The sequence below is a fragment of the Trachypithecus francoisi genome, unplaced genomic scaffold (genome assembly GCF_009764315.1).
Source record: "Trachypithecus francoisi isolate TF-2019V2 unplaced genomic scaffold, Tfra_2.0 Lachesis_group16, whole genome shotgun sequence".
Lineage (NCBI taxonomy): Eukaryota > Metazoa > Chordata > Mammalia > Primates > Cercopithecidae > Trachypithecus > Trachypithecus francoisi.
The window spans coordinates 4,817,114-4,841,211 of NW_022681461.1; the positions used below are offsets into that span (position 1 = coordinate 4,817,114).

General features: G+C 50.6%; 2 protein-coding genes across 6 annotated transcripts in view; both read left to right on the forward strand.

Moving 5' to 3' along the window:
• The first annotated feature begins 3,091 nt into the window (after positions 1-3,091).
• Positions 3,092-3,832, forward strand: LOC117098329 (peptidyl-prolyl cis-trans isomerase A-like). Its single transcript, XM_033236751.1, has one exon. The coding sequence runs from the start codon at positions 3,129-3,131 to the stop codon at positions 3,624-3,626; it is 498 nt and encodes a 165-aa protein (XP_033092642.1). The 5' UTR covers positions 3,092-3,128; the 3' UTR covers positions 3,627-3,832.
• A 7,398-nt stretch (positions 3,833-11,230) lies between these two features.
• Positions 11,231-24,098, forward strand: part of BICD2 (BICD cargo adaptor 2) — a 51,249-nt gene continuing 38,381 nt past the window's right edge. Inside the window, exon 1 of one of the 5 annotated variants that reach the window (XM_033236752.1) lies at positions 11,231-12,265. In XM_033236752.1, coding sequence (XP_033092643.1) covers positions 11,945-12,265 — 321 coding nt within the window. In that variant the 5' untranslated portion in view covers positions 11,231-11,944. The remainder of the gene's footprint in view (positions 12,266-24,098) is intronic. The other 4 variants (XM_033236753.1, XM_033236755.1, XM_033236754.1 and 1 more) reach the window with 4 other exon arrangements.

Genomic DNA, 24,098 nt, shown 5'->3' on the forward strand with positions numbered 1-24,098 from the left:
CTGGTGGTGGGCACCTGTAATTCCAGCTACTTGGGAGACTGAGGCTAGAGGATCACTTGAGCCCAGGAGGTGGAGGTTATAGTGAGCCAATATCACACCACTGTACTCCAACCTGGGCAACAGAGTGAAACTCTGTTGCAAAGCAAAGAAGGAAGGAAGGAAGGAAGGATTGCTTAAATGTGGGTGCAAATAGCAAAAGTCTGTGATGTTCCTACCTGGGGAAACTGTCATAACTTCCCAACACTGTTTAATTTGATGAATGTGGGGGCAGATAAAGAAACTATTACCTTTGATTATACTACCAGAGGGATGTCACTTGATTTAAATACTGTCAGCTAAATTGGATCTCACTGACAAGTGATCAGGGATGTCCAGCAGCTTTGCTAACCTGAAGTCAGACCCTTTTTGTTTGTTTGTTGGTTGGTTGGTTTGAAACTCAGTCTCACTCTGTTGCCCAGGCTGGAGCACAGTTGGGCCATCTCCACTCACTGCAACCTCTACCTCCCGGGTTCAAGCAATTCTGCCTCAGCCTCTCCAGTAGCTTGGATTACAGGCACGCACCACCACACCTGGCTAATTTTTGTGGTTTTCGTAGAGACAGGGTTTCGCCATATTGGCCAGGCTGGTCTCGATCTCCTGACTTTAAGTAACGTGCCCACCTCAGTATCCCAAAGTGCTGGGATTACAGGCATGAGCCGCTGTGCCTAGCCTAAACTCAAGACTTTTTTTGAACAAGAAATGGACCAAAAGGATAACTAAGGTTTTATTAGGGAGTTCCAGGTGGTGAGACAGCAATAGGGGCCTTGATAAACTCGCACATATGCCACATTGAGCAGAGGATGAGCACATGTGTGACAAAGATTGGATTGAGCTGAAGCCACTCATGCATCTCTGGCCAACTGAATATGACTATATATGCGGAGAAGACGCAAGAGATCCTATGGAATCTAATAGCTAGAGTAGACTTGAATGTGGCCTGTGGTTAGAAGGTGCCCTCTGCCAAATTGCAGATCCATCAGCAGAGGACAGAAGCCTAACTGGCTATGAGCATAGTCTGACTAACCTCCAACTGAATGCTAATGTATGAAGTCACAGTTGCAAAACCCAGGAAGCAGTCTTAAACATAAAAATAAGAAGAAAGCAGCCACACATTGCTGCGAAGATAGAGTTCACAAACAAAACAAAAACAATAGTGCACAAGAGGGGGAATCCAGAGTTGCTTCAATACATTATCTCAAATATCAAGTATTCAACAAAACATTATAAGACATACAAAGACCCATCCTCAGAAAAAAGAGAATTCAATAGAAATTGTGTCTGACAGGCCGGGCGCGGAGGCTCAAGCCTGTAATCCCAGCACTTTGGGAGGCCGAGACGGGCAGGTCACGAGGTCAGGAGATCGAGACCATCCTGGCTAACATGGTGAAACCCCGTCTCTACTAAAAAATACAAAAAACTAGCCGGGCGAGGTGGCGGGCGCCTGTAGTCCCAGCTACTCTGGAGGCTGAGGCAGGAGAATGGCGTAAACCCGGGAGGCGGAGCTTGCAGTGAGTGAGATCTGGCCACTGCACTCCAGCCTGGGTGACAGAGCGAGACTCCGTCTCAAAAAAAGAAAAACAAACAAAAAAAAGAAATTGTGTCTGACAGTCCTCAGATATTGGATTCAGCAAACAGAGGCTTCAAAGCAAAGCAGCTATTACAAAGAAGTTCAAAAAGCCAAAGAAAACCCTATTTAAATAAGCAACAGAATGGATTATGGCAATGAATCAACAAACAGAAAACCCCAGTGAAGACAGAGGTTATGAAAAGTACCCTTCGTCCAGTTTCCCACACATTTTCTTCAGAGAAGAAACACAAATGGCAAATAAGCACCTGAAAAGATGTTCATTGTCAATTGATCATTAGGGAAATGTAATGATTCCAAACTATACAAATCAAAACCATGAGATACCACCTCTCACCCACTGGGACAGATTTTTTGTTTTGTTTCGTTTTGTTTTTGAGACAGAGTCTCGCTCTATAGCCCAGGCTGGGGTGCAGTGGCGCGATCTCCGCTCACTGCAAGCTCCAAACCCCAGGTTCACGCCATTCTGCCTCAGCCTCCCGAGTAGCTGGGACTACAGGTGCCCGCCACCACGTCCAGCTAATTTGTTTGTATTTTTAGTAGAGACAGGGTTTCACCATGTTAGCCAGGATGGTCTCCATCTCCTGACCTCATGATCCACCTGCCTCGGCCTCCCGAAGTGCTGGGATTACAGGCGTGAGCCACCGCGCCCGGCCTGGGACAGTTATTTTTAAAATGGAAGTCACAAGTACTGATGAGAATTTGGAGAAATTGAAGGCCTTGTACCTTGTTGCTGGCAATGTAAAATGGTGCAGCTGCTATAAAAAACATGGCGATTCTGCAAAAAGCCAAACAAAATTACTATATGACCCAGCAATTCCACTTCTAGGTACATCCTCAAAAGAATTGAAAGTAGAGGCTCAAGCAGATACTTATATAGCCATTTTCACAATAGCATTCAAAATAGTCAAAGGGGGTCAGTTGCGGTGGCTCACGCCTGTAATCCCAGCACACACACACTCTGTCTTGCTCCTCTTCCTTGAATTTATCCCCGGGCCACACTCATCCATGATTCCACATCTTTGTGTCCCTGGGGCCTTCTCTCTGGAGCGTATTTTCCATGACTGGCAGAAACCTGCTCCTTCGAGATGCAGCCACTGTCCCCCAAGATGCAGCCACTGTCCCCCATTCTGTGCCACCTTCTGAGTTCTCCAGGTGGAGTGTTGCCCCTCCCAGGCTCCGGAGTGCAGCAGAGTCAGCCACTGAAATCTGTTCTATTTGAAACATGAATCCTTGAGGCCTGGGCTGTGTCCTGCTGCACCCAGGGAAGGCTGGCGGGCAGGGAGCTGGGATCTGGTGTCATATGGACCAGGGTTCAGATCCTGGGCTTCTCCAGTTATACCCGATGATATCTTGGACAAGTCATCTACCTTGTTGTGCTTCAGTTTCCTGGTCTATAAAATGAAAACAGTGGTACCTGCCTTGTAACTTGTTTGTGAGGCTTGAGAAAGATAGGGATGGCTTTGCAGACGCTGCCGCCGAGGAAATTCTTGTACTACTAGCCATGGTCAACCCTACGGTGTTCTTCGACATTGCCGTCGACGGCGAGCCCTTGGGCCGCGTCTCCCTCGAGCTGTTTGCAGACAAGGTTCCAAAGACAGCAGAAAATTTTCGTGCTCTGAGCACTGGAGAGAAAGGATTTGGTTATAAGGGTTCCTGCTTTCACAGAATTATTCTAGGGTTTATGTGTCAGGGTGGTGACTTCACACGCCATAATGGCACTGGTGGCAAGTCCATCTACGGGGAGAAATTTGAAGATGAGAACTTCATCCTAAAACATACAGGTCCTGGCATCTTGTCCATGGCAAATGCTGGACCCAACACAAATGGTTCCCACTGTTTCATCTGCACTGCCAAGACTGAGTGGTTGGATGGCAAGCATGTGGTCTTTGGCAAAGTGAAAGAAGGCATGAATATTGTGGAGGCCATGGAGCGCTTTGGGTCCAGGAATGGCAAGACCAGCAAGAAGATCACCATTGCTGACTGTGGACAACTCGAATAAGTTTGACTTGTGTTTTATCTTAACCACCAGACCATTCCTTCTGTAGCTCAGGAGAGCACCCCTCCACCCCATTTGCTCGCAGTATCCTAGAATCTTTGTGCTCTCGCTGCAGTTCCCTTTGGGTTCCATGTTTTCATTGTTCTCTCCCATGCCTAGCTGGATTGCAGAGTTAAGTTTATGATTATGAAATAAAAACTAAATAACAACAACAAAAAAAAGAAAGATAGGGATTATTTGCAATTGCTAGACATAGGGCTTGGAGCAGGGTAAATGCTCAGCACATATGGGGTCTTCACCACCATCACTGTTCCTGGACTGAACTGAGGGTTGGGCTGCTTGTTCTCATGGTCCAGTAACGTTATGCATCTGCATAACCAGATGCAGATGACCTGGGAAAGAAGAGAGTTTATTTATGTAAACAGGTACAGGGAGAAGGGCAGGGGCAATTCACCAGACTAACTCAAAGTTACAAAGCTTTTCCAGTGCTTATATACCTTCTAAGTTATATGTCTACTTGCGAGTGTGCATTTGTCTAAAGACCCAAGTGATGGATTCCTTGTAATCTATAACTAAGGTGTAGGTCGGCCGGGCACAGTGGCTCACGCCTATAATCCCAGCACTTTGGGAGGCCGAGGTGGGTGGATCACCTGAGGTCAGGAGTTCGAGATCAGCCTGACCAATATGGTGAAACCCCATCTCTACTAAAAATACAAAAATTAGCTAGACGTGGTGGCGTGCACCTGTAGTCCTAGCTACTCTGGAGGCTGAGACAGAAGAATTGCTTGAACTCGGGAGGCAGGAGTTGCAGTGAGCTGAGATCACGCCACTGCACCCCAGCCTGAGTGACAGAGTGAGACTTTGTCTCAAACAACAACAATAATAACAACAAAAACGTGTGGGTCCTGGAGACCTTTCTCCAGAGCCTCATCTACTTGATCTAGATAGGTGCTGGCACCGGGGGTCATTACCTTTATCTTGTCTCCAGCTAAGGTATGGAGGTCTGGGGAGTTTCTTTAGACCCCCAGTAAAACTTGCTTAATCCTAAACGGGTCCTGGTAGGAGAAATGTAAGAATCCCTTCATTGTCTTGACATGTTTCAAGGCCCAGGAGAGGCCCAGGCAAGACTCTTGGAGGGCTTCTGTTACATTCCAGCCATTGTGTAGGAGCACTGGCCCTTTCAGCCTTTAATATCTAACCATTCAGTCAGGGCTGAAGCAGTGGTTCTGGAAGCCTGCCTGTTCAACTGTTAGTGAGACCTGGCCTGCCACATCATCATTACTGTGTTGAAACTCCTAGCACAGAGGAGTTTATCAAATGCATGACATTTGGGCCAAAGATCTTTCTTTTTTTTTCTTTGAGACAGAGTCTTGCTCTGTCGCCCAGGCTGGAGTGCAGTGGCGCGATCTCAGCTCACTGAAATCTCCACCTCCCAGGTTCAAGTGATTCTCCTGCCTCAGCCTAGCTGGGAATAGTCCCAGAGTAGCTGGGACTACAGGCGCCCACCACCATGCCCAGCTCATTTTGTATTTTAGTAGAGACAGGGCTTCACCATATTGGCCAGGCTGGCCTTGAACCCCTGACCTCAGGTGATTCACCTACCCTGGTGTCTCAAAGTGCTGGGATTACAGGCGTGAGCCATCATGCCCGACATATGCCAAAGATCCTTTGATGCCATACAGCATGAAAGTGTGGGGGCTGCTACGTGACTATGAGGGTGGCCCAAGCCACATACACCTGACAGGCCATCACCTGTTGGGGAGATGGTTTTTTTCCTCAGCCAGTGAGGAGCAGAGAGGAGACAGGGGAAGGGGCTTACGTGGGTAGGCAGAGCTCTCCAGGGAACAGTGAGGAAGGGGAGGCTGAGCTGCCAGAGTGACCACATACCAAGTTAGGTTTGAGTCTGGGCATGTCTGTGTGTGAGGGCACTGCCAGCCTTTGCCTGGGCCCCTGGGGAGCCTTTGTTTATTTACAAAGGCCGAGCAGCTTGGTTGGGTGAACATCACTTCCCGTTTTGTTGCCAGGCCCTGGCTAAGAGGTCCATTTCTCCTAGAGGGTGTCCTGACACCCTTCAAGCTCCTCTCCCTCCCACCTCTGCCGAGGTAGAGGTCGCCTCTGTTATCTTATGTGTCCCGCCTTCCTGGTAGAGGGTGCTTGTGTCCAGGAAGTGGTGCATGGTGAGCCCAGCCTGGTCTGTATCCGCTGAGCCCTGACCCCTAAGGGACCTTGGCTGGTGTCCCTGATATGGGCTCGAAGACTCACTAGGCCTTGTCAAAGCTCCTGCCCTCCTAGAGCTGACCTTCTAGGGGGACAAAAGTGTACAAAGGTGAATATGCACAACATACAGTATGCAACAGAGGGAGGGAAACAGAACCAGGGAAGGGAGTCTACAGCCTACAGCCATGAGGGTGTAACCAAAAATAAAATTTGAAGACCCGCCCAACCATCTGAATGAACTTCCTCCTCAGCCAGGGCATTCTAAAATTTAACCTGAAAGACTAACCTGTTCAGGCCATGACAGGAAGTGGGGGTTGGACATGTCCAGGGTTTACATCAACACAAACCTTAAGTCTGATAAGAAACATTTACAGTCTATTATCTCTAAAGCCTGCTATTTAAAGGTTTCATATGCATGATAAAACCTCAGCCTTTACAACCCCTGATCACAAACCAGATATTCCTTTCTACTGATCATAAATAACTCTTCAACCAATTGCAGTCAGAATATGTTTAAATCTGCCTATGACCTGGAAGACCCCCCACTCCTTGCATGCTTCAAGTTGTCCCACCCTTCTAGATGGAACTAATGCAAATCTTACATATATTGATTGATGTATCACTGTTACTGGAAAGGAGTTCTGACCCAGACCCCAAGAGAGGGTTCCTGGATCTTGTGCAAAAAAGAATTCTGGGTGAGTCCATAGAGTAAAGTGAAAGCAAGTTTGTTAGGAAAGTAAAGGAATAAAGAGTGGCTACTCCACAGGCAGAGCAGCGGCATGGGCTGCTTGACTAAGGATACTTACAGTCATTTCTTGATTATATGCTAAAGAAGGGGTGGATTATTCATGAGTTTTCTGGGGAAGTGGTGGGCACTTTGCAGAACTGAGGGTTCATCCCCTTGTTAGACCATATAGGGTAACTTCCTGACGTTGCCATGGCATTTGTAAACTGTCATGGCGCTGGTGAGAGTGCCTTTTAGCATGCTAATGCATTATAACTAGCACATAATGAGCAGTGAGGATGACTAGAGGTCACTTTTACTGCCGTCTTGGTTTTGATGGGTTTTGTCTGGCTTCTTTTTTTTTGAGACAGAGTCTCGTTCTGTCACCCAGGCTGGAGTGCAGTGGCGTGATCTCAGTTCAATGCAAACTCTGCCTCTCAGGTTCAAGCAGTTCTCCTGCCTCAGCCTCCTGAGTAACTGGGATTACAGATGCCTGCCACCACTCCCGGCTAATTTTTGTATTTTTTTTTTTTTTTTTTTTTGAGACAGAGTCTCGCTCTGCCCCCAGGCTGGAGTGCAGTGGCCGGATCTCAGCTCACTGCAAGCTCCGCCTCCCGGGTTCACGCCATTCTCCTGCCTCAGCCTCCAGAGTAGCTGGGATTACAGGCGCCCGCCACCTCGCCCAGCTAATTTTTTTGTATTTTTAGTAGAGACGGGGTTTCACCGTGTTAGCCAGGATGGTTTCGATCTCCTGACCTCGTGATTCGCCCGTCTCGGCCTCCCAAAGTGCTGGGATTACAGGCTTGAGCCACCGCGCCCGGCCTTAATTTTTGTATTTTTTTAGTAGAGATGGGGTTTCACCATGTTGGCCAGGTTGGTCTCGAACTCCTGACCTCAGGTGATCTGCCCGCCTCGGCCTCCCAAAGTGCTGGGATTAAAGGTGTGAGCCACCGTGCCCGACCTTGTCTGGCTTCTTTATTGCAACCTGTTTTATCAGCAAGGTCTTTGTGGCCTGTATCTTGTGCCGACCTCCTGTCTCATCCTGTGACTTAGAATGCCTAGCCTCCTGGGAATGCTGCCCAGTAGGTCTCAGCCTTATTTTACTCAGCCCCTATTCGAGATGGAGTTGCTCTGGCTCAAATGTCTCTGACATTATGTCTCCCAAAAATGTATAAAAGTAAGCTGTGCCTCGACCACCCTGGGCACATGTCATCAGGGCCTCCTGAGGCTGTGGCATGGATGCATCCTTAACCTTGGCAAAATACACTTTCTGAGTTGATGAAGACTTGTCTCATACACTTTTTGGCTTACAAGAGCTACACAAGAGGAGAGGGGAAGGAAGAGGTCGGGGAAGAGCCACACTTGAGTGTGCAGGCACAAGCGGAGAGGGGAAGGAAGAGGCAGGAAGAGCCACACTTGAGTGTGCAGGCACAAGCGGAGAGGGGAAGGAAGAGGCAGGAAGAGCCACACTTGAGTGTGCAGGCACAAGAGGAGAGGGGAAGGAAGAGGCAGGAAGAGCCACACTTGAGTGTGCAGGGCCTTGGAGGCAGCTGTGACGACTTGGCTTTGACTCTGCGAGGGTTTCGAGCAGAGTGGGAATGGAACCTGACTTGGGTCTGAGGAAACTCTTGGCTGCCCTGCTGTGAGAGAAGCCTAGGGGAAGGAGGAGCCAAGGAGGCAGTGAGGGGGTGACGGGTAAGGGTCCAGGTGATAGAGACGGGGAGGGGGCCGGGGGGGCAGAGAAATTCCAGGCAGAAAAGGGTGGGTCCCTGGTGAAGCCTTACTATCAAGCTGAAAGGCCTGAAACCGCAGCCCAAAATGAGAACTTATATCAGTTTCCCACTCAAATGTTGCCCTTTCCTAAACCACCCATGGCCCCGCCCTGCCCCATCCTGTGCCTATAAGGACCCCAAGCTCAGCCAGCAGAGAGAAGAAGCAGCTGGATGTCGGGGACTATGGCTGGATGTTGGAGAGAAGCGGCTTGACTTCAGAGTGACAGCTTGATGGTGTAACTTTGGAGAAGAGTCTGGTCAGAGACATAGACTTGAGGAGAAGAAGGTGGCATCATTTCTACCCCTCAGGGTATTGTGAAGATTGAATGAGAAGATGTATGTCACGTAACTGGTAATGTTGGGGACACAGGCAGAGCTCAGTAAGAGGTGGCTCATTATCTGCTGCTGGGACCACCCTGCTTCTCTTATGCTTGCCAGCCCCCTATTCCTGCAGCCTTGGGCTGGCCAATTCCTGTGCATCCTCTGCGTCTCCCTCAGGTGTCTCTTCAGGGAAGGCTGTCCTGATCCACCCCACCCCATCACACACTGCAACTCCCACCCAGGGCTGTCCCTCCGGCCAGAAGGAAGCCCACAAGGGTCGTGACAGACCCTCCGCCCCCAGCACCTAGGAGAGTCCCTACCCGTAACAGAATGTTCCTGAAGCCTTCCCTGGCCTCCCTTCCACCACCATCTGTCTCCAAGTTCAAAGTGTCATGGTCACTCTCTGCGTGAGACCCCCACGGTCCTTCTCCATCCCTCCTCAGACCTGCCCCACGGGAAGGTGTGGGTGGGGCTGGGGCGGTTGGAGTCAGATCAGGCTGGATCAGGTGCAGGTGTTGCCCTGAGGCTGTGTGACCTTGGGCAAGTCACTGTGGGGCATCAGTCCCTCCCTTGCTAGGTACACACTCAAACAAGGCTTGTTCCTTCTTTACACTAGGAGCTGTCCCACTTACAGTTAACAATTTGCCCAGCCCAAGACAGTCCCAGGCAAGCCAGGCCACTTGGTCATCCTATTCCTACTACAACTGATTAGTTAATTTCACAAGTCAAACTATGACACATTCTCCTCAGACAAACAAAACACTAAAAAGAATCAGGGCTCCTTGAGGAAATAACTGATTTCAGGTCTGGGACATGGAGAGCACAAGATGATCTTGGAACAACTGGCATCAGACATCAAGGAAGTAATAATAATAATAACAAATTACGATGTTTTGAAGACATGGAGCCAGCTTGGAGAGCTCCCACGGGCCAAATCTGCTACCATTTGCGCATCAAAGCAAGTAAGGAAAGTAATGGATTGTAACCCATGGAGTAAAATAAGAATCCATGGATCCACACTGCTAATGAATGGGAGAAGGGAATAAATGAGAAGGTATAGCTGCCTCACAGTACAAAGGCAACTCATAAATGGAGAAGGACTGATGGAAATAGAAAAGCAGCCAGTATGGCCGGGCATGGTGGCTCACGCCTGTAATTCCAACACTTTGTGAGGCCTAGGCAGGCAGATCACGAGGTCAAGAGATCAAGACCATCCTGGCCAACATGGTGAAACCCTGTCTCTACTAAAAAAAAAAAAAAAATTACAAAAATTAGCTGGGCATGGTGGCAGGCACCTGTAGTCCCAGCTACTTGGGAGGTTGAGGCAGGAGAATCACTTGAATCCAGGAGGCAGAGGTTGCAATGAGCCGATATTGCGCCAATGCACTCCAGCCTGGGGACACAGCCACACTCTGTCTCAAAAAAAAAAAAAAAAAAAAAACGCCAGTATGGTAATAATTATTTCAGGTAAGAAGTAGTCTTGAATGCCAAAATTAGTGGGTCAAGGTTTGAGGAGTGATAGGCTATATCTATGGTTGCAAAGTCTTCACTCATGACACTAATTACCAAAGAAAATCCCAGCATCGATCAGAGAGATGCAAATCAACATTATGTGTCTCCCAGCTGGTGCTCTGAAAAGTCAGGAACACCTCAGTGAGAGTCCTGCCGGAAACGCATCACCTCATCTCCCCATGAGCATATACCGGTGTGCACTGCACTCCTCAGAAAGGTCAATCAAAGGAGACTCAGGAAACCTGACTGAATGCAAATGGATCCTGGCCCAGAAAAATAATACTGAAGCTTTCCAGTATGGTGTTGGGCCCTCGTGCCATTAGACTGTGGACTGTGCATGAGATAGTGTCAGGACCCTGTGTGCTGTGATTTCTGCTGTCATGGCTTCTAATTTGGTCTTGAGAGTGACCATAAGCCAAGATAGCCACTCTCTAGGAGAACCGAATGGGTGTGGGGGTCTGGTGAGCTACAATGAGGAAGTAAAATGAACAGGCACAAAACAGATGAAATTTATTATTGTTAGGTCCCGGAGAGGTTAGGGACGCCTAGGGGAGGCGGACAAGCAGGTGGGGAGGGGCCATGAGAGACGGTGGGAAGGAAGGGACTATGCCTGTGCTAGGGTCCTTGGGAATCAGCCTTTAGGATTTCCCTTGGAGGCTGTGAACTGGTTAAAGAAAACACGAGGGAAGGGTGAACTCATTTGCAGTACTCTAATACTGGCCATTAGGTGCTATGGCGGTCAGCAGCTGTGGGGTGTGTTGCGCTTTAGGTCAATGAGATAAGGAATAAACGGGCTATCTCACACACCACCATATACGGAAAAGTGTTACCTACGCCAAGGCGAAGGGTACGACTGGCTTTCAAACAACTTAAGTCAGGCCTAAAAATAGATGCGGAGACAACAACTATATTTACCACGTTTATGACCCTGTATTAATGGAAATGTCTTTATTCCCGAGAAATAGACCTTGAAGGACTGAGGGGCAGCGCTGAGGTTCCCGCTGGCCCCTGGGCGCCCCCTGCTGGCCCGTCCTCCTCCCGCCCCCAGACGTCTGCACAGAGCATGCGTCACACCGTCCCCGGGTTTCCAGCAGCAGCCGTTCGCCCGCGCTCTCGGATGCGCTTCTCGCTCGCGGCCTCCTGGGCTCTGTCCGCGTTGTACGCCCCAGGGTCGGGAGCCCGGTCCCGCCGCCCGCACCCGCCTCCCCCTGGGGGTTCTCCCGGCAGCCGTCTTGCCACCTCGCGTGGCCGCCGGCTGCCAGAGGCACAAGGGAGCGCGAGGCGCAGCGGCTGAGCAGTGCCCCCGGCTCTGAGTGCTGGGAAGGCCGCGGGGCCGCGCCCACTCGACCGCCGTCCAGGGGACTGCAAGGCGCCGGTGCATACGGCTCTGACGCTAGCGGCGCGGGCCAATCACGGCCGGGGACGGGTGGGCGCGGGGCTGGACGGGCCTTGTAGTCGGTGCGCGAGCGGGACTACTGTCCCCACACTCCCCTGGGCGACATGGGCGTCAGTGGCTGCGCCCGAGGGCCCGCCCCTCACAGGGCATGGGCCAATCATAGCCGGGGGCCGGGCGGGCCCCGGGCACGATGGATCTTGTAGTCGGAGCGCGGGCTGGACTCCAGCCCCCAGCGGGCCCCGCGCGCCGGAGGGGAGGAGCCGTGCGGCGGCGCGGGCGGGCGGGTGGGTGGCCGTCGGGGCAGGGCGGCGGCGGCGGCGGCTGAGGAGGGCCCGGCTTGCGAGAGTCTCGGTGGGAGCCGGCTCGGCCCTCGGCCACCATGTCGGCGCCGTCGGAGGAGGAGGAGTACGCGCGGCTGGTGATGGAGGCGCAGCCCGAGTGGTTGCGCGCCGAGGTGAAGCGGCTGTCCCACGAGCTGGCCGAGACCACGCGTGAGAAGATCCAGGCGGCCGAGTACGGGCTGGCGGTGCTCGAGGAGAAGCACCAGCTCAAGCTGCAGTTCGAGGAGCTCGAGGTGGACTATGAGGCTATCCGCGGCGAGATGGAGCAGCTCAAGGAGGTGAGCCGAGCCGCCCTGCCCCGCGACCCCCGCCCGGCGCCGGGGCCTGTGGGCGTCGTCCCTGGCACCAGGGCGGCCAAGGTCAGCTTGCCAAGCGGGAGCCGGCAGGGGTGGGCGGCGGGGGAGGAGGGGGCACGGGCCCAGAGCCGGGGACCCGGGCAGTATGTGGGAGTGGGCCCGGCCTTGGCTAGCGAGCCGGTGCAGCGTCCGTTGCAGACGCCTCTAATGCAGGGGTCCGGGCGCCCTGTCGCCTCCTGCAGCTGCCCGCCTGCTTCTGTGTGGACCTGGGCGACCCGGGCGGGGCAGGGCTTCGTAAGGGCTGATGCTCTGCGGTGGTCGCTGTTCCAGGTGTGTCTGAGCGTGGGGTGGGGTTGGGAGGGCAGTGGCTGAGCCAAGAGCTGAGGCCACGGATGCTGCTGACCCGCTGGGAGAGGCCGATGATGGGCCTGGGTCTGAGTGGCTGCGGCTCTGTCACCTTCAGACAAATCACTTCCCCTTTCTGGGCGCAGCTACTTTCGGAGCGTTTCTGCTTGTTTCATGAGTGCCTCTGAGGTGGGGAAAGGTCGTGGACAGCGGCCTGAGTAGGGGCTCGGGGTTGCACGTGAAGGTTGCCCCTGGCATGAGTCCCCCAGTACCCTTGCCCCAGGCCCAGCGCTCTGTCCTTATTGCCCGGATTGCGCTCCCACCAGCTAGCATGACCCCTGGCCCACTTCCTGTCCAGCCCCCCATCTCAGGCCCTTCCCCTCGCTGTGGCTGGCTGTGTTCCTCTTGGACGGAGACCTCAGTGGTCTGTGTCATTCCCACTGTGGGGAGGGGAGGTTAGACCACCAGGCTGGTCGAGGGTCTCCAGGCGGCAGGGCAGCGGGAGACCTGGACAATCCTTCCCCAGCTTCTCTTTTCCCCTTCCCTGACTCCATAGCATTGTTGGCAGGAGTTGCTTTCTGGGAGGATACACCAGGGTTTGGATCCAGGCTCTACTCCTTGCTAGTGATGTGGCTTTGGATAGATGCTCTCCCTGAGCCTTAGCTTCCCCCCTCTGCAAAATGGGAGTGCAGTACTGTGTACCCAGAAAGGATTGTTGTGAGTGTCACGTATTTGGAAAGGACTGGTGTGGGGTCAGGAGTATAGTCTGGTGGTGTGCTCTCTTTCCCCACTTGACTGTGTCCTGGTGAGCCCTTGGCTCTTGGTTTCCAGGCTTATCACCTGGCACCTCTGCTCTGAGTCAGCCCAGACAGGTGCCTAAACCATTTGCAGCCTTCCTTGCCTCCCCTTTGTCTGAGGAGACCAGTATGACCCCCCTCTGTGGAGAGGACAGAATGAATCCAAGCAGGCGCTGAAGTCAATGTCTGGGCAGAGCAGGTGCTCAGTTAGTACCAGTTAGTGGCTGACCCTGGGCCAGCAGGAGCTGGGTCCTTCCCCATCACCCTCAGGACTCCAGTCTGTTGTCTGTCAACAGGTATTGGCGCCTTCTGCAATCCATGCTGCAGTGGTGCTGGAGCTACAAGAGGGGTGAGATGCGGCTGCTCTTGCAAAACTCCTCATCTTAGGGTGGGGCGTGTGACAGGGAGGCCGGGGACTCTGAGAATATGGAGTGGGAGTGGCCTCAGCCGGATTCTGGTCTCCTGTAGTGGGGCTCACCCTCTCCAGCAGGCAGCACTATCTGTTTGAGCACTTTTCCCTCTGCACACAGAGAAGCAGCCCTCTTCCTCCTACCAAGTGCATCGAGCCGCTCCTGGGCAGCCTCTACCGTCCCTGTCTCTGTCCACAGCTTGGGTTTGGCAGTGTCCTCTGTGAGAAGGAATTGTTGCTGACCGAACTTGTCCTCACTTTGATGCCCTTCGTTTGTCAGCTCTTTGCTATTCTGACACAAATGTTTTGGCACAGTGAAGAATCTTGGCATTTTCGTGGCATGTATCTGGAGGGTGAGTCCCTAGCAGAATCGGGAAGAGGGTGCATCTGTTTCTGTGGGTGCTCTTTAGTTTTTTTTTTTTTTTTTTTTTTTTTTTTGAGGCAGAGTCTCGCTCTGTCGCCCGGACTGGAGTGCAGTGGCCGGATCTCAGCTCACTGCAAGCTCCGCCTCCCGGGTTTACGCCATTCTCCTGCCTCAGCTTCCCGAGTAGCTGGGACTACAGGCGCCCGCCACCTCACCTGGCTAGTTTTTGTATTTTTAGTAGAGACGGGGTTTCACCGTGTGAGCCAGGATGGTCTCGATCTCCTGACCTCGTGATCCGCCTGTCTCGGCCTCCCAAAGTGCTGGGATTACAGGCTTGAGCCACCGCGCCCGGCCTGCTGGTTGTTTTTTGTCACCACCTGGCTTCCCCATGTACTGGCCACATGGCCTTGGACAAATTACTGCTCTGTTCAGAGCCTAGTTCTCCTTTGTAAGGTGGGACAAGAATGTTTCTGCCCAAAGTCTCTAGCAGAGTCTAGAGGAATGTGCATCAGCATTTCAGTTTCAGTAGATGTTGCCAAAAAGTTCACCCCCATCAACAGCATGCCTGTTCCTCACACCCATGCCAACACAGGCTCTAGCTAACCTATTTAATTATGGCCAATATCATAGTTGAAAATATTAACTCTTTATTAAAAAAAAAACCCACAAGATTTAAGGAGACAATAATTGTGGGTTTTTTTTTTCTCCTGTAGAGAGGTGTACCACCTTAATTCTTTAAAAAACTTTATTTCTTGAACTAAAGTGCATTTAGTTACTAACAGATTGTGCTCCAAATGGAGTTGCTTGTGCTCCGGCCCTGCATTTGTAGCTAATAGGACCATTGAGGGAAGGATGCTGGCCTGCTGGTCCCAGTGTGTGAGTTTCTCATCAGAGCTGAGGAGGGTCTTGTGGTGGTGAATGGAAGACAGTGCCAGTCCTGTTGCCTTTCTCATGCAATGAGGGATGTGTCTGTGTCCTGCTGACATCATAGCACGGTGCTGGCTGAGGCCACGAGTGAGGAGGGTGCTCCCTAGTTGATTTTGCCTAATCATTCTGCTAGTGATTTCTGGAGTCTAACTCAATAAGAGCCATATCTGTCCCAGTTCCCACTGCACCCTTTCCCTTCCTCTCCCTGGAATGGTGGGGAAGATAATTAAATGGGCTTTGGTCAGCAACCTGGTGTTCCTGGTCCTGCGTGGCCGTGGGACACTTTGCCCTGTGTTCTCAGCTGCAGCTTTAAGAGGACAGATGTGCTAAGGTGGCAGCTCCTGCTTCCAGGGCACAAGCAGGGACCATAGCTAGGTGGGCTGAGGCTAGGTGCCCATGTGGTCCTCATGGTCAGGGGAGGGTAATGGGGGAGGTCTGGGAACAGTCTTGACTCCACCTGAGCTCAGGCTCAGAGAGGAGGTCTGGACACCCTCACTGCCTTGGTGTGCCACCTCGGTGCCATAGTGCCAAGCTCTGGAGCATCATTGTCCTTGTCTGAGAGGTGCATGTGGGTGGAATTGGGTGTTGGACTGGGCACAGCACCCAACATGCAGCAAGTGCTTTGTAGGTCTTCTGCAGACTGAATCTCATGCCTCACTCAGGTCTCTGTCTCCTTGCTGCTGCACCTGCAGCTTCTCCCCGTTCTGGTCCTTGTCCCTGCTCAGTCTCAAGTGGCCTCCATTGCCACCTCTGTGGGGCTGCCCTAAGCATTATCTCATGCCCCTACAGCCTGGCTTGGGACTGCCCTACCTCTCCTGTGCCCACATTCACCCTTCGTCTTAGAAGTCCCACCTGCCCTTCAAGCTTGGGTGCCTCTGAAGTTCCCCTGCCTGCTGCCTTCTGCACTTGCCGAGCCCTGTTCCCAGCACCTGGGCAGCTGCAGGAAGTGGGGGCAACAGGGGGATTGGCAGAGGATCCTCCAGGAGGTTCCTCTGCAGAGTTACCAGGGGTGAGGCCCAGCCTCCTCGATTGTTTGCTTCCAGAGCAGGAAAAGTCCTGGTCTTGGTTAAAGCAAGTGTGGGATTCTCCCATTCCTCTGATAACCCCTGAGAACATCCTTGTGTCCATTTCTGAACAGAAAATTGTTGGGAGCAGGGAGGCTCTGGGAGACCCAAGGGCCTTTCAGGGGGCTAGGTGGTGGCAGTGGTCTGCTGTTGGTATGAAGAAGCCTGGCGTGGGTGGGAGCTGGGGCCCTGTGAATCCTTGGAGCACAGATGGGTCTGACAGTTGGGGCGAGGCAGCTATAGGCATCCAAAGATGATGACCCTGTGGCCACACTGTTGTCACTTAATTGTTGGGCAACTCTCTCCACCGCGGGCCTCTTTCCCACTTTTAGAATGTGGGGCAGGGGATCATGAAGGAATATTTAGGGACCCTTACACTTTAAAAAATGTCTGAAACTCCCACATCGAGCCCTGTTGCTGTTTCTTCCTGCAGGGCCTGGCGACTGGGCACTTGTATATCTCAGTCATCCTGGGACCTGGCCAGGGAGTCTGCCCAGCCCTAGACATGCGGATGGTGTGCTCCAGGCCAGCCCTGCCAGCATGTGGAGGCGTGGATCTGGCACCCTCCACGGGATTCAAGGCAGGCACAGCTGTGATGGAGCAGCTCGTCTTTGGGGACGCCAAGCGAGCATGCTTTGTGGCTTAGCAGGTGGATCCGGAGGAAGGCCAGGCCTAGTGCTGGGAGCCTCTGGGTCCCTGGGGGTGCCTGGCACCACCTGAGTAGGACCGACTGTATATGATGTCTGTCCCTGTGGACTCCGTACTGACTCCACAGTGGGAGTCTGGGCTCTGCCTGGTCTCCCAGGAGCTTGCGGCTCTAGATGAGCCACTGCCTGGGCCATGATGGGTTAATAATGATGCTTCTTATCTTGGCCCAGTGCTCTGTGAGCCTCGAAGGTCGGGGAGGGGTGTCCCTGTGCCCTTGTGTCTGAGCAGCCTGCCTAGGTCCGTATAGGATTCCTGCTAGGTCTCCCCTGTCACTTAGGGACCACAGTCCCTTCCTTTGAGGGAGGAGATCAGTTTCTTTGTCAGTTTTGGGCATCCCCCAGTCAGTCGGACCTGCTTCCCCATGCACGTGGACCAGATGAAACTGTCACACACATCGGGAGTAAGAAAGATTTGGTTTCCTCTCAGACAGTACACCAGCTGTTTGAGGTGGTGGGTGGCTGGTAGCCAGGGCTGGCCAGGATTATGCAGGCTTTGACAGGTAAAGCATTGGCTCTAGACCCTGTGTTGTCCAGTGTTCAGAGTGTGGCCCCTGAAGCTGAACTCTGGAGCAGGAGAGGGCCCAATGTGGCTGCCTAGCTGCCGCCTTGGGCTCAAACCCTGCTGTCCCAAGCTGGGCTCTGCTCTGCTGTGGGAGGTGGATGGAGAGATGGGGACTGAGTGGCAGGCAGGCGCCCCTTGCTACCCTCAGAGCATCGCAGGCCAGGGTTAGGGTTAGGGTTAAGGTTACGAGGAAGCCACTGGGGGCCCAGCTTCTTTTTTAGAAGCTACTGTGTTTTAAAAATCATACATTTGCTTTAAGAACAGCAGAAAGTGGAAAGAACAGGGTCAGTAGGACCTGTGTAGACGGTGCAGGACAAATGTGGGGAGCACTGAGCGTTTCTCCCTGCCAGCTCTTCTTCCCTTGTGAGTGTGTGATGTGTACAAGACACCATCAAACAGGGGAAAGTCTTTGTGTGTCTGTAATAGTTGTTGTTTTTTATTAAAGATAGTTTGTTGCTACTCTAAGATAGAGAAAAACAGGTTTAATTCAAGTGAATAAAGACAGGGGCCGGGCGCGGTGGCTCAAGCCTGTAATCCCAGCACTTTGGGAGGCCGAGGCGGGCGGATCACAAGGTCAGGAGATCGAGACCATCCTGGCTAACACGGTGAAACCCCGTCTCTACTAAAAAATACAAAAAACTAGCCGGGCGAGGTGGCGGGCGCCTGTAGTCCCAGCTACTCGGGAGGCTGAGGCAGGAGAATGGCGTGAACCGGGAGGCGGAGCTTGCAGTGAGCTGAGATCTGGCCACTGCACTCCAGCTTGGGTGACAGAGCGAGACTCCATCTCAAAAAAAAAAAAAAAAAAAAAAAAAAAAGACAGGAAGGTTTCTGTGGATCCAGAGGTTCTGTGGCACTTCTAGCTCATGCTGTTGTGTTATTATATGAAATAATTGTCATGGTTTGCTTTTTATAGTTGGCTTTTAAATTTATTATTATTATTATTATTATTATTTTGTTTTGGTAGAGACAGGGTCTCACTATGTTGCCCAGGCTGGTCTTGAACTCCTGGGCTCGAGCAATCCTCCTGCCTTGGCCTCCCAAAGTGTTGGGATTAGAGATGTGAGCTACTACACCTCATCTATGGTTTGCTTTTTTTTTGAGACGGAGTCTTGCTCTGTTGCCCAGGCTGGAGTACAGTAGCTCAATCTCGGCTCACTGTAACCTCCGCTTCCTGGGTTCAAGCGATTCTCATGCCTCAGCCTCCTGAGTAGCTACGATTACAGGCGCGTGCCACAACACCTGGCTAATTTTTGTATTTTTAGTAGAGATGGGGTTTCTCCATGTTAGCCAGGCTGGTCTCGAACTCCTGACCTCAGGTGATCTGCCTGCCCCAGCCTCCCAAAGTGCTGGGATTACAGGCGTGAGCCACCGCGCCTGGCTGCTTACTCGTTATTTATTTATTTTTTTTATTATTATTATTATTATTATTATTATTATTATTTGAGACAGAGTCTAGCTCTGTTGCCCAGCATGTAGTGCAGTGGCGTGATCTCAGCTCACTGCAAACTCTGCCTCTCGGGTTCAAGCAGTTCTGCTGCCTTAGCCTCCCAAGTAGCTGGAATTACAGGCATCCGCTACCGTGCCTGGCTAATTTTTGTATTTTTAGTAGAGATGAGGTTTCACCATGTTGGTCAGGCTGGTCTCAAACTCCTGACCTCAGATGATCCTTTTGCCTCGGCCTCCCAAAGTGCTGGGATTACAGGCATGAGCCACCGCACCTGGCCTTTACACATTTTTTAAAGCCACCTTCTTTGTTGGACGTTTTAGACATAACCAAAGGTGGAGAGAATAATAGGGTGAGTCCACGTGTGCTCCTGCCCTGCACCTGCATTTTGCAGTTGTGGCCAGTCTTATTTCTTTACTGTAGTTCATCTTGTGTGGCTGTTTCTGTAAGTATATCCGTTGTTTTGCTAAGAAAATAGAATATTTTCTTTCTTTTTTTTTTTTTTTTAGAGGGAGTCTCGCTCTGTCGCCCAGGCTGGGGTGCAGTGGCTCGATCTCGGCTCGCTGCAAGCTCCGCCTCGCGGATTCACACCATTCTCCTGCCTCGGCCTACCGAGTAGCTGGGACTACAGGTGCCCACCACCTCGCCTGGCTAATTAGAATCTTTTCTTATAAAACTTAACCATTGTTGAATTTTCACACCTAAGAAACTAACAAAAATTCTTTAGTGTCATCTGTTGTCCAGTCAGTGTTTGGACTTCCCCAGTTTGGCTCATAAATTTCATTTTACAGTTGCTTTGTTTGCTTCAGAAGGCAGGCAGGATCTGCAGGTTGCATTTGGTTGAAGGCCTTGTCATTTTTTTTGTTTGTTTGTTTGGAGACAGCCTTGCTGTGTCGCCTGGCCTGGAGTGCAGTGGCGTGATCTTGGCTCACTACAATCTCTGCCTCCTGAGTTCAAGCAATTCTCCTACCTCAGCCTCCCGAATAGTTGGGACTATAGGCGCACATTGCCACACTTGGCTAATTTTTTGTGTTTTAGTAGAGATGGGGTTTCACCATGTTGCCCAGGCTGGTCTCGAACTCCTGAGTTCAGGCAGTCAGTACACCTCTGCCCAGCAAGCTGCTAGGATTACAGGCCTTGTCATTTTAAAGACAGCGCCATGTGTGGCCTGTCCTGTCCCCTTTCATACTGTGCTGCCGTTAGCCCTGGCTGTTCTATTCTCATGCTGTGGAGGGTGCCGGTAGGCGGAGATTCCCACTTTATCTGTCCCTGCCAGACACCTTACTCTTGTCTTTCTCTTTTATTTACAGACATATGTGTCTTTAAGCCATTGAACATGTATAAAAGTGTGCTGCCGGCCGGACGCGGTGGCTCAAGCCTGTAATCCCAGCACTTTGGGAGGCTGAGGTGGGCGGATCATGAGGTCGGGAGATCGAGACCATCCTGGCTAACACGGTTATTTTTTAAAAATAATGATTAAGGCCGGGCGCGGTGGCTCAAGCCTGTAATCCCAGCACTTTGGGAGGCCGAGACGGGTGGATCACGACGTCAGGAGATCGAGACCATCCTGGCGAACACAGTGAAACCCCGTCTCTACTAAAAATACAAAAAACTAGCCGGGCGAGGTGGCGGGCGCCTGTAGTCCCAGCTACTTGGGAGGCTGAGGCAGGAGAATGGCGGGAACCCGGGAGGCGGAGCTTGCAGTGAGCTGAGATCTGGCCACTGCACTCCAGCCTGGACGACAGAGCAAGACTCCGCCTCAAAAAAAAAAAAAAAAAAAAAACTACTTTAGAAAATTTTTAGTTTTATAGAAAAATTTCAAAAATAGTACAGAGTTCCTGTATAGCCCACACCCAACTGCCCCTTATTATTACAACATTGTACATTAGTGTGGTATATTTGTTACAATGGATGAACCAATATCACGGCATTATTATGAATACTTTATTCAGATTGCCTTAGTTTTTACCTGATGTCCTTTTTCTGTCCAAGTATTGTCTCGGATATCACATTACATTTAGTTGTTGTGTCTCCTTAGGCTCCAGTTGACTGTGACAGTTTCTCAGACCCTCCCTGTTTTTGGTGACCTTAACAGGTTTCAGGAAGATTGGTCAGGTGTCTAGTAGAGTGTTTTTCCTTCGGAATTTGTCTGATGTTTTTCTCGTGGTTAGATTGGAATTATGGGTTTGGGGGAGGAAGATCACAGAAGTGAATGCCCTTCTCATCACATATCAAGAGTGTGTATTGTCAGTATGACCTGTCACTGCTGCTGTTGACCTTGATCACTTGACCGCCACTCTAAAGTTATTCTTTCTCGTCCTGTCCCTGCTGTATTCTTGGGAAGGAAATGACTGTGCATAGCCCACACTGGAGTAGGGAGTTTGCTCCACCTCTTTGAGGGCAGGGTGATATCTACATAAATTATTTGCAATTTTTTTTGCGTGGGGGACTTTTCCCTCCCTCCTACTCTTGTTTATCAATGTAGACTCATGAAAGTTTATTTTATTTGTTTTTTTTGAGACAGAGTCTCACTCTGTCGCCCAGGCTGGAGTGCAGTGGTGTGATCGTGACTCACTGCAGCTTTTGTCCTCCTGGGCTCAAGTGATCTTTCCACCTCAGTCTCCCCAACAGCCAAGACTGTAGGCATGTGCCACCACCACCAGCTGATTTTTTGATTTTTTTAGTAGGTACAGGGTCTCACTGTGTTGCCCAGACTTGTCTTCAACTCCTTGGCTCATGTACTTCTCCTATCTTGGCCTTCCAAAGTGCTGGGATTGCAGGCATGAGCCACTGTGCCCAGCCCATAAAAGTTTATTTTGTTCTTTGGGTTATAATCCAACATTACCTCATTTTGTTGCTCAAATTGCTCCAGCTCTGGCTCTTGAGAGCTCTTTCAGATGTCTCTTAGACCCCCTTAATATACCACATCGTGGTGCTTCTTTTTTTTTTTTTTTTTTTTAAGTGCTTCCTTTCTTTCTGGCACTACAAGATGTTGCAGACTTAATCTATTTCCTGCCTCAGTCCTAGAATCAGCTATTTACCCCAAGAAGCCCTGGTTTCTTTAGTTGAGAAAGATGTTAGAAACCAAGATCTGGTTGCTAGATGTGCTCATTGCTATTAGGGTGTCTTTGATTTAAGGCCTGTCAGCTACAGAACAAGGAAATTGTTTTGAAAATGCAGTTAGTGGCCAGGCGCAGTGGTTCATGCCTGTAATCCCAGCACTTTGGGAGGCCAAGGTGGGCGGATCACCTGAGGTCAGGAGTTTGAGACCAGCCTGACCAACATGGCGAACCCTCGTCTCTACTGAAAACACAAAAATTAGCTGGGCGTGGTGGTGGGCCCCTTTAATCCCAGCTACCCAGAAGGCTGAGGCAGGAGAATCACTTCAACCCAGGAGACGGAGGTTGCAGTGAGCCGAGATCGCATCATTACACTCCAGCCTGGGCAACAGGAGCAAAACTCCATCTCAAAAGAAAGAAAATGCAGTTAGTGTATACTAACCCATGTATATACACATGTCAGTAAATATACTTGTATGTATATTTAGTTAACCATGAGTTCATGCTGATGTAATGAACTCTAATCCATTACCACATGGATCGTTCTTACCACCTTCCCTTGCTTATCTGTAACCTCCCACTCCTAACAGTGAGACACCTGGCCCCCACCATCCACCATCCAGCAACTTAATTGTTTCATTCCAGTTCACATGTACAGCAGTAACAGAACTGTTAACCTGGGTCCCCATGGGAAACAATTTTATCAACTACAGTGCTTTTGTATAATTCTTTTGCCTTTAGTATTATAGACTCTACTTATTTCCAAAGTTACTTAAGTTAGGGCTGGGCTCAGTGGCTCACACCTGTAATCCCAGCACTTTGGGAGGCCAAGGAGGACCGATCACCTGAGGTCAGGGGTTCAAGACCAGCCTGGTCAACATGGCGAAAACCTGTCTCTACTAAAAATGCAAAAATTAGTCGGGCGTGGTCCCAGGCGTCTGCAGTCCCAGCTACTTGGGGGAGGCTGAGGCAGGAGAATCGCTTGAACCCAGGAAGCCGAGGTTGCAGTGAGCCGAGATTGCGCCACTGCACTCCAACCTGGAAGACAGAGGAGACTCGTCTCAAAAAAAAAAAGAAAAAACAACCAACCACGTGGCCAACATGGTGAAAAACCCTATCTCTACTAAAAAAAACAAAAATTGGCCAGGCTTGGTGGTGTGTGCCCGTAGTCCCACCTACTTGGGAGGCTGAGGCAGGAGAATTACTTGAACCCAAGAGGCAGAGGTTGCAGTGAGCTGAGATCTCGCCACTACACTCCAGCCTGGGCGACAGAGTGAGACTCTGTTTCAAAAAAACAAATTAAAAAAAAAAAAGTTACTTAAGTTAGTGCTTTATTCTCCCATCCCCTTCAGTGAGGTTGTTTGATACATTTGTAATACAATTAGATTATTTTGTTACATTCTACATTCCAGCCCAGGATCCCTTGATCTCCCAAAGGATTTTATAAAACAATTCACATACTAATATATTAAGGTTCACTGTTTGTTTTTATAAATACAGTGGCATTTATCTACCGTTACAGGATCATACAGAATAGTTTTACTGCCTTAAAAAAAACAAACAAACCCTATGCTTCACCTGTTTAAATCCACCCCCCATCAACCTCTAGCAACCAATGATCTTTTTAAAACATCATATGGTTTTGCCTTTTCCAGAATGTCACATAATTGGAATTATACTGTATGTGGCCCTTTTCAGACTGGCTTCTTTCACTTAGCATTATGCACTTAAGATTTATCCATGTTTTTTTGTGGCTTGATTGCTCTTTTTTTCTTCTTAAATCATAATAATATTATATGGGTGAACCACAGTTTATCTGTTCACCTATGGAAAGACATCTTAGTTGCTTCTGCTTTTTGGCAAATATGAATAAAGCTGCTTTAAACATTCACGTACAAGTTCTAGTGTAGACCTAAGTTTTCAAACCATTTGGGTAAATACCTCTGAAGAGTCTGATCGCTGGATTGTATGATAAGACTGTATTTAGCTTTGTGAGAAACTGCTAGACTCTTACAAATGTGAATACCATGTTCTGTTTCCGCCAGCATTGAACAAGAGTTCCTTCTCCTCGGGCTCCACCCTCATAGTTCGTCCTGTGGTGGGAAGAACTCTGGCGATTGCGAGGAGATGGCGTAAGATTCTCCTGCCACTTGCTGACTGTGCACCTTGCCGCTGTCTCTTTCTGAAACAGTACTAATAAGGCGAAGAAGTGTGATGA

Excerpts from the sequence above, each read along its gene's own strand:
- LOC117098329 (XM_033236751.1), top strand. The coding sequence starts at position 3,129 with ATGGTCAACCCTACGGTGTTCTTCGACATTGCCGTCGACGGCGAGCCC.